General features: G+C 35.0%; 1 protein-coding gene across 1 annotated transcript; it reads left to right on the top strand.

The window, feature by feature from the left end:
• The first annotated feature begins 5,150 nt into the window (after nucleotides 1-5,150).
• LOC137630045 (mucin-22-like) lies at nucleotides 5,151-10,259 on the top strand. The gene has a single exon (XM_068361536.1). The coding sequence runs from the start codon at nucleotides 5,151-5,153 to the stop codon at nucleotides 10,257-10,259; it is 5,109 nt and encodes a 1,702-aa protein (XP_068217637.1).
• Nucleotides 10,260-10,796: the final 537 nt, after the last annotated feature.

The raw sequence follows: 10,796 nt of genomic DNA, 5'->3' as shown, positions 1-10,796 counted from the left end.
ATTTTTCTACAACATTACTTCACATACGTTGGTTTGATTTCTAGAATTATATTACACAAAATTTCACACAGATGTCAAAGAATTGTATCACCACTATTTTAATTGCAGTTACTGGAGTTATCATCATCACTTCCTTATCCAGAAAATTCTTTGCTTCGACCAAAAAAATCAATGACACTAAAAGATAAAAAAAAAAAACGCTAAAATTTGCAAAATAAAAAAGAAATCTTCACTTAAAAAAAAATAATAATAATAAAAGACAGCCAACTCTTCAGGGGTATATTTCCGTACGAAATCGTGCTCTTTCTTTACTGCTCACCTCAGATTGAATGCGAATGTGATCGTGTTTTCGCTTGAGCAGCTCCCTAAGGATTATTTTCTCGCTTTTGCCTCTGAAGGATTGCTACATTTGCGTGTTGTCACCAGCCGGGGGAAATCGCTTAGTAAACGCGAGTTTCATTCCTGATTATTGTCACCATTATCTCAACTGCCGTGGAATTTTTGCCTTTTATGACACCGTGAAGACGCGTGGAAGATATGATTGAGATCTGCTTGTATTACCCTTTTTCTTTTGTACAATACTCAGGAAGTATGTATGTATATTGGATATAAATTAACAAATGCAATATATATATATATATATATATATATATATATATATATATATATATATATATATATATATATATATATATACACATACATATACATATATATATATATATATATATATATATATATATATATATATATATATATATATATATATATATATATATATATCACACACAAATTCAACCCTTCCCACCCTCTCCTTTCCCAACTACAACTTGGTAGTTAAGGCAATTTATGTAAGATCGTGGTTTTCCGAATAAAATATATATATATATATATATATATATATATATATATATATATATATATATATATATATATATATATACACCCTTGCATTTGCTCTTTATTATATAAGGGAGATTTATATATGTATATATATATATATATATATATATATATAGCCTTATTATATAGGGAAGATTTTATATATATATATATATATATATATATATATATATATATATATATATATATATATAGTCTTGCATTTGCTCTTTATTATATAAGGGAGATTATTTATATATATATATATATATATATATATATATATATATATAAATATATATATATATATATATATATATATATATATATATATATATATATATATATATATATATATATATATATATATATATATAGCCTTGCATTTGCTCTTTATTATATAGGAGAGACTTTATATACACACGCACACACACACACACACACACATATATATATATATATATATATATATATATATATATATATATATATATATATATATATATATACACACACACATATACATACTGCCGCTAGAGAGTTGTAGGGTCCTTTGACTGCCCAGATGGTACTACATTGAATCCTTTTGTCTGGTTACGGTTCTTTCCCTTTGCGTACACATACTCCGAATAGACTGGCCTATTCTTTACATATTCTCCTCTGTCCTCATACAACTGACAGCACTGTGATTATCAAACAATTCTTCTTCACCCAAGGGGTTAACTACTGACGGAAAGAAGCTTAAATGATTTCAATGTGGTTCATCGTGGCTTCATTATCGGTTGCATTAGACTTTCGTTTTGCACGTTTGTTCACGATCTCTCTCTCTCTCTCTCTCTCTCTCTCTCTCTCTCTCTCTCTCTCTCTCTCTCTCTCTCTCTCTCTCTCTCTCTCTCTCTCAGGTCATTGTTATCAGTGATTTTCCCTATACGTATATTTTCCCCTTTATTTTTGGTACTTGATTGGATTTGGAATGGGTTTGCAAACTCCTAACCAAAGTTGAAATAATGAGATGACCTACATTCATGCAGATAGGTTATCAAACTTTTTAAAACGTTGACCTTTTGTTTTATTTACAAAATAACCTAAATAAAATATCTTGAAGGCCACTGGCCCAATAAAAATCCATAATTATCTATCTGTATCAGTCGTTATGTATTGATGAATAAAATTATCAAAATCATCCCAAAGAACTGATAATAGAATGATATTAATATTTAATGTTCCTTAAAATTATTTTATTGAAGGTCATTAAAGGTTGACATTTAAAATGTGGGATTTAGTCATAACACCACAAGTGCAGTAATGTAAAGAAGATATTGATAATAATATTTTTATGGTTTCCGTACTAAAATGTAGATTTGCAACTTGTAACCTTTCTCCTTTTAAATGTGTTCTCAAAATTGTTCTTATTTCATACCATCCACAAAACAGTTTAGCGGTAAAGTTGTTTTGTCATCTGCATGTGCGCTCCCATGGGCAGAGAATTGTACGTTGAGTCTCTCTCTCTCTCTCTCTCTCTCTCTCTCTCTCTCTCTCTCTCTCTCTCTCTCTCTCTCTTTTGAAAGCGTCTCAAGGCACACTAAATTGTTTACCTTGGAGCTATATGAATTATCGAGGTAGGTTATAAAATAGGTATTGGTTATTTTATTTTAGAAGTATTTCGAAACTTACTAAAAGTCTACTGTACTTTTTTTTATTGTTACCAAATATTTCTCTTGGTAAGAGTGCGATATCATATCGAGATGGTAATTCTCATAAGCCTTTTAGATTAAGAGTACACATAAATTACATTATCCTTTTAGTATTCTACCCATGTAATCCCAACCAGTATTTATTAACTTTTACTGACCAGTGATTTTAATAATGTTGGATAGAGAGAGATTTCTGGATTTAGTTAGTGTTCGTATCCTTTTCTGTGCGTACATACACTCACACCCACTCGCGTGGCTTTGGTGGAAAGTTGGCTTGAGAGCTGATTTTGTGTTTGTATATTTGGTAACTGAAAAATTGTGCAACAGTGGACCTAACAGGATTACAAGGCGCATTAATGGCATGTACCAATATTGTCTCGACTTCCCCTTACTGAGAGAATGAATGATTGGTAATTATCTGGCACCATGACATCAATGGCCATTGATGCCGATCTTATTGAGACAGAGAGAGAGAGAGAGAGAGAGAGAGAGAGAGAGAGAGAGAGAGAGAGAGAGAGGGGTTGTGTTATCCTCTTCCTCTCCATGCTTGTTACAGAATCACACCCATTGAAAATTCAATTGTAAGCTCTCACTGATATTGCATAGCAAGCATACAATCTCCAGCGTCTGATTAAAAGTGTAAAAAAGGTATGATAAGAGGAGAAAATCTGAAGTAATTATATGGAGCTTTAAAGCTATGGGTGAAGCCGAAATTAATGTAAAGGATCATGATAATATAGAAAAGGGGAAAACTGAGTGAGAAATAAGGGGACCCCTGAAAATGGGGCCATGGAAGGTAGCCTGAGTATTGCACAAGGTTTGAACGGATGTCTAGAGTAGGGAAGTTGGAACATATCGGCAAGTCAACTCTACTTTAGAGGAGAGCTGTGTTGATATGAAATAAATGAAAAGGTGAAAGATTTTGTGATGAAATATTTCCGCAACATTTGATTAAAGTTTAAGAAGCGTAGGAATTTACGAAAAATATAGCAAAAACATTGCACAATTGAGATCATGGATCAGAGCACTGTGGGATGATAGAATTGCTGGGGGGGGGGGGGTTATGACTTGTTCTTGAAACCAGAAAGTGTACGCAATTTTGAGTGGAGTGGGATAGTTTATGTTTGTCAGTGGGTAAAAGGGGCTTGTTTTGATGATGAGCTTGAGCATTCTACGTAAGTGTATGCAACTGCTGATGCTTGTAAAGCTTATCTGAACTGGTCGTTTATTCTTGACTGAAAAATCAGGGCGAACGTTGGGTGGGTATTGTCTTGATTTATGCTAATGCCAACCTCTGGTAGGAAATTATGTATTACATATGTATACAATATATATATATATATATATATATATATATATATATATATATATATATATATATATATATATATATATTTATATATATATGTATATGTATATGTATGTATATATATATATATATATATATATATATATATATATATATATATATATATATATAATATATATATATATATATAATATATATATATATATATATATATATATATATATATATATATATATATATATATGATTATTACTTGCTAAGCTACATCCCTAGTTGGGAAAGCAGAATACTATAAGCCCAGGGGCACCAACAAGGAAAATAGCTGAGTGAGGAAAGGAAACAAGAAAAAATAAAATATTTTAAGAACAGTAACAACATTAGAATAAATATATCCAATATCAACTATAAAAACTTTAAAAAAAACAAGAGGAAGAGAAATAAGATGGAATAGTGTGCCTGAGTGTACCCTCAAGCAAGAGAACTCTAACCCAAGACAGTGGAAGACCATGGTACAGAGGCTATGGCACTACCCAAGACTAGAGAACAATGGTTTGATTTTGGACTGTCCTTCTCCTAGAAGAGCTGTTTACCATAGCTAAATACTATAGTCTGTTCTACCCTTACCAAGAGGAAAGTGGCCACTGAATAATTACAGTCTGAAAATTTGATACAATTCAAAATCTCAATTTTCACGGACTTTTGATGATGCCTGGTTCATATGTCGTAATATAAAAGTGGGAAAAATATTTTCCTACTTCACTCTTAATCTGAAGAATTTTGTACACTCAGCCCATTTTATCAATAATATCCAACATGAGTGAAAGTTATGTAGGTCAGCAAGACTATTATATTGATTTTGTATTATCCGATTCAAGATTTCCAGGGAAATATTAATGTAGTTTAAAGTATTTTGAAAATAAAAACAATTATGGATGCGTGTTGACGGAAATCGGGTGAGCTTTTTATAGGCAAGGTTTATGAGTAATATGTAATTTGTATTTAAGGAATTATGATTTTTTTTCAACGTTGCTGGCTGTAAAAATACCTTCTTTGACTATTGATGTTAGATGAAATGCGCATGATTTTAAAATAGTTAAAGTATTTTGACCTTTAGAATGAAATTGAATTTTTAAAAGTGAGAATATTGACTGTGGAACATATGTGCATAATTAATAGTAATTCGTGACGCACCTCCCTCGATACCTTTAAAAACCGTCGGTGATTCCTGGGAGAGTCATTCCTGAATAGAACCCCTTTCAGGCAACATGTTCCATTTACCTACAGCGATCATCTCGAAGTTGACCTTCCTTCTTCATATCTCGGTTTTTGGAGTTCTTGCTTATCCACAGCGACAGTTCTGCGGAGAAACGTTGTATTTAGAAAATGGCGAAGTTCGGTACTTTACATCCCCAGGGTACCCGGAGCCATACCCAGGGGGTGTTGATTGCGTTTGGCAGTTGCAAGCACTTCCTGATAATGTCATCGCTCTCTCTTGTCCCTATTTTGACCTGTCGCCTTCAGATGGCTGTGTAGACGACAGCTTCTACGTTTCTCTAAATGCCGCGACGTACTGTGGTAACAACAACGTGGAGATTGCTACAAATGTAAATCAGTTTTCAGTTAGGTTCACGTCTCAGAATATTTACTCTAATGGTCATCTAGGGTTTTTGTGCTTTGTAAATGCCACAAGTGGTTTAGGTAGTACAAGTCCCTCCAGTGCAACTGTGTTTTACGGAACAGAAAATACTGACCCCCATTTCCAAACTGTGAAAAGAGATAGTTCCACCATAACAGTGACTTATGAAAGTAAAATTACTGATTATAATTTCCAGACTGAAAAGAGCAATCCTCCAGGTACGAAAAGGACTTATGAAACTGAAAATACTGATTATTTTTTCCAAACTTATAAAACCAGTCTTCCAGGCACAAAAGCGACTTATGGAGCTGAAAATACTGATGATCATTTCCAAACTCATAAGACCAATCCCCCAGGTACAGAAGGGACTTATGGAACTGAAAATACTGATTATTATTCCCAAACCAAACAGACCAATTCTCCAAGTACTGAAAGGACTTATGAAACTGAAAATACTGATTACTATGCCCAAAGTGATCAGACCAATCCTCCAGATACAGAAAGGGCTTATGGAACCGAAAATTATTATTATTCCCAAACTGATCAGACCAATGCTCCAAGTACTGAAGGGACTTATGGAACTGAAAATGCTGATTATTATTCCCAAACTGACCAGACCAATTCTCCAAGTACAGAAGGAACTTATGGAACTGAAAATACTTATGATTATTCCAGAATTGGCAAGACTAAGCCTCCTGGCACAATAGGCACTTATGGAACCGAAAATGCTGATTATTATTCCCAAACTGACCAGACCAATTCTCCAAGTACAGAAGGAACTTATGGAACTGAAAATACTTATGATTATTCCAGAATTGGCAAGACTAAGCCTCCTGGCACAATAGGCACTTATGGAACCGAAAATGCTGATTATTATTCCCAAACTGACCAGACCAGTTCTCCAAGTACAGAAGGAACTTATGGAACTGAAAATACTTATGATTATTCCAGAATTGGCAAGGCTAAGCCTCCTGGCACAATAGGCACTTATGGAACCGAAAATGCTGATTATTATTCCCAAACTGACCAGACCAATTCTCCAAGTACAGAAGGAACTTATGGAACTGAAAATACTTATGATTATTCCAGAATTGGCAAGGCTAAGCCTCCTGGCACAATAGGCACTTATGGAACCGAAAATGCTGATTATTATTCCCAAACTGACCAGACCAGTTCTCCAAGTACAGAAGGAACTTATGGAACTGAAAATACTTATGATTATTCCAGAATTGGCAAGACTAAGCCTCCTGGCACAATAGGCACTTATGGAACCGAAAATGCTGATTATTATTCCCAAACTAACCAGACCAATTCTCCAAGTACAGAAGTAACTTATGGAACTGAAAATACTTATGATTATTCCAGAATTGGCAAGGCTAAGCCTCCTGGCACAATAGGCACTTATGGAACCGAAAATGCTGATTATTATTCCCAAACTGACCAGACCAATTCTCCAAGTACAGAAGGAACTTATGGAACTGAAAATACTTATGATTATTCCAGAATTGGCAAGACTAAGCCTCCTGGCACAATAGGCACTTATGGAACCGAAAATGCTGATTATTATTCCCAAACTGACCAGACCAATTCTCCAAGTACAGAAGGAACTTATGGAACCGAAAATGCTGATTATTATTCCCAAACTGACCAGACCAGTTCTCCAAGTACAGAAGGAACTTATGGAACTGAAAATACTTATGATTATTCCAGAATTGGCAAGACTAAGCCTCCTGGCACAATAGGCACTTATGGAACCGAAAATGCTGATTATTATTCCCAAACTGATCAGACCAATTCTCCAAGTACAGAAGGCACTTATGGAACCGAAAATGCTGATTATTATTCCCAAACTGACCAGACCAGTTCTCCAAGTACAGAAGGAACTTATGGAACTGAAAATACTTATGATTATTCCAGAATTGGCAAGACTAGGCCTCCTGGCACAATAGGCACTTATGGAACCGAAAATGCTGATTATTATTCCCAAACTGACCAGACCAATTCTCCAAGTACAGAAGGAACTTATGGAACTGAAAATACTTATGATTATTCCAGAATTGGCAAGACTAAGCCTCCTGGCACAATAGGCACTTATGGAACCGAAAATGCTGATTATTATTCCCAAACTGACCAGACCAATTCTCCAAGTACTGAAGGAACTTATGGAACTGAAAATACTTATGATTATTCCAGAATTGGCAAGACTAAGCCTCCTGGCACAATAGGCACTTATGGAACCGAAAATGCTGATTATTATTCCCAAACTGATCAGACCAATTCTCCAAGTACAGAAGGCACTTATGGAACCGAAAATGCTGATTATTATTCCCAAACTGACCAGACCAGTTCTCCAAGTACAGAAGGAACTTATGGAACTGAAAATACTTATGATTATTCCAGAATTGGCAAGACTAAGCCTCCTGGCACAATAGGCACTTATGGAACCGAAAATGCTGATTATTATTCCCAAACTGACCAGACCAATTCTCCAAGTACAGAAGGAACTTATGGAACTGAAAATACTTATGATTATTCCAGAATTGGCAAGACTAAGCCTCCTGGCACAATAGGCACTTATGGAACCGAAAATGCTGATTATTATTCCCAAACTGACCAGACCAATTCTCCAAGTACTGAAGGAACTTATGGAACTGAAAATACTTATGATTATTCCAGAATTGGCAAGACTAAGCCTCCTGGCACAATAGGCACTTATGGAACCGAAAATGCTGATTATTATTCCCAAACTGACCAGACCAATTCTCCAAGTACTGAAGGAACTTATGGAACTGAAAATACTTATGATTATTCCAGAATTGGCAAGACTAAGCCTCCTGGCACAATAGGCACTTATGGAACCGAAAATGCTGATTATTATTCCCAAACTGACCAGACCAATTCTCCAAGTACAGAAGGAACTTATGGAACTGAAAATACTTATGATTATTCCAGAATTGGCAAGACTAAGCCTCCTGGCACAATAGGCACTTATGGAACCGAAAATGCTGATTATTATTCCCAAACTGACCAGACCAATTCTCCAAGTACAGAAGGAACTTATGGAACTGAAAATACTTATGATTATTCCAGAATTGGCAAGACTAAGCCTCCTGGCACAATAGGCACTTATGGAACCGAAAATGCTGATTATTATTCCCAAACTGACCAGACCAATTCTCCAAGTACAGAAGGAACTTATGGAACTGAAAATACTTATGATTATTCCAGAATTGGCAAGACTAAGCCTCCTGGCACAATAGGCACTTATGGAACCGAAAATGCTGATTATTATTCCCAAACTGACCAGACCAATTCTCCAAGTACAGAAGGAACTTATGGAACTGAAAATACTTATGATTATTCCAGAATTGGCAAGACTAAGCCTCCTGGCACAATAGGCACTTATGGAACCGAAAATGCTGATTATTATTCCCAAACTGACCAGACCAATTCTCCAAGTACTGAAGGAACTTATGGAACTGAAAATACTTATGATTATTCCAGAATTGGCAAGACTAAGCCTCCTGGCACAATAGGCACTTATGGAACCGAAAATGCTGATTATAATTCCCAAACTGACCAGACCAATTCTCCAAGTACTGAAGGAACTTATGGAACTGAAAATACTTATGATTATTCCAGAATTGGCAAGACTAAGCCTCCTGGCACAATAGGCACTTATGGAACCGAAAATGCTGATTATTATTCCCAAACTGACCAGACCAATTCTCCAAGTACAGAAGGAACTTATGGAACTGAAAATACTTATGATTATTCCAGAATTGGCAAGACTAAGCCTCCTGGCACAATAGGCACTTATGGAACCGAAAATGCTGATTATTATTCCCAAACTGACCAGACCAATTCTCCAAGTACAGAAGGAACTTATGGAACTGAAAATACTTATGATTATTCCAGAATTGGCAAGACTAAGCCTCCTGGCACAATAGGCACTTATGGAACCGAAAATGCTGATTATTATTCCCAAACTGACCAGACCAATTCTCCAAGTACAGAAGGAACTTATGGAACTGAAAATACTTATGATTATTCCAGAATTGGCAAGACTAAGCCTCCTGGCACAATAGGCACTTATGGAACCGAAAATGCTGATTATTATTCCCAAACTGACCAGACCAATTCTCCAAGTACAGAAGGAACTTATGGAACTGAAAATACTTATGATTATTCCAGAATTGGCAAGACTAAGCCTCCTGGCACAATAGGCACTTATGGAACCGAAAATGCTGATTATTATTCCCAAACTGACCAGACAAATTCTCCAAGTACAGAAGGAACTTATGGAACTGAAAATACTTATGAATATTCCAGAATTGGCAAGACTAAGCCTCCTGGCACAATAGGCACTTATGGAACCGAAAATGCTGATTATTATTCCCAAACTGACCAGACTAATTCTCCAAGTACAGAAGGAACTTATGGAACTGAAAATACTTATGATTATTCCAGAATTGGCAAGACTAAGCCTCCTGGCACAATAGGCACTTATGGAACCGAAAATGCTGATTATTATTCCCAAACTGACCAGACCAATTCTCCAAGTACAGAAGGAACTTATGGAACTGAAAATACTTATGATTATTCCAGAATTGTGAAGACTAATCCTCCGGGTACAAAAGGCACTTATGGAACTGAAATTACTGACTATCATTCACAAACTAATAAAACTAATCCTCCGAGTACAACAGGCTCTTATAAAACTGAAAATACTTATTAAATTTTCTGAACTGATAAGACATTACCTTCCTGTAGAAGAAGGTACTACAGAAAATAGATTGTGAAACAGCACTGGCAAACTAAGAGAATAAGTCCATCTGTTGCCATAAATTTGTTGTGTCGAAGGTTAATCATGGTAGGATTTTTAATGAATGATGTCGAACTCTTCCCTAATTGTAAACATTTTGTAAACTTTGAATATAAATTGTCTAGTGATATTACGGCTGCACATCTACATAATTTTTTCTTTACTTTTTATTGAGCTTTGGTATTTTTGTTGCTACTGATCAAGACTTTTTCGTCTTCACTTAGGGAAACTTGTGCTTCAGATATAAAAGTTTTGCATTAATATCTTATTGTATTAAACTTGTTCTCGAGATTCCAGAAGCATCCTGTGCAATGATAACTGCTGTGTCTGATACTTCACTTTCAGTATATATATTTATTCATTGTAAAACTATAAGTATTTCACCTCTTGCTATTAAAAAGAATTTTCATGCATGTTTAACATTGTTTTTCTGCAGAGTACCTGCCATCC

This window comes from Palaemon carinicauda, chromosome 38 (assembly GCF_036898095.1).
Source record: "Palaemon carinicauda isolate YSFRI2023 chromosome 38, ASM3689809v2, whole genome shotgun sequence".
NCBI classification, from domain to species: domain Eukaryota; kingdom Metazoa; phylum Arthropoda; class Malacostraca; order Decapoda; family Palaemonidae; genus Palaemon; species Palaemon carinicauda.
Note: the sequence above shows the minus strand (reverse complement) of the source record. Positions and strands in the feature narration are given on the sequence as shown.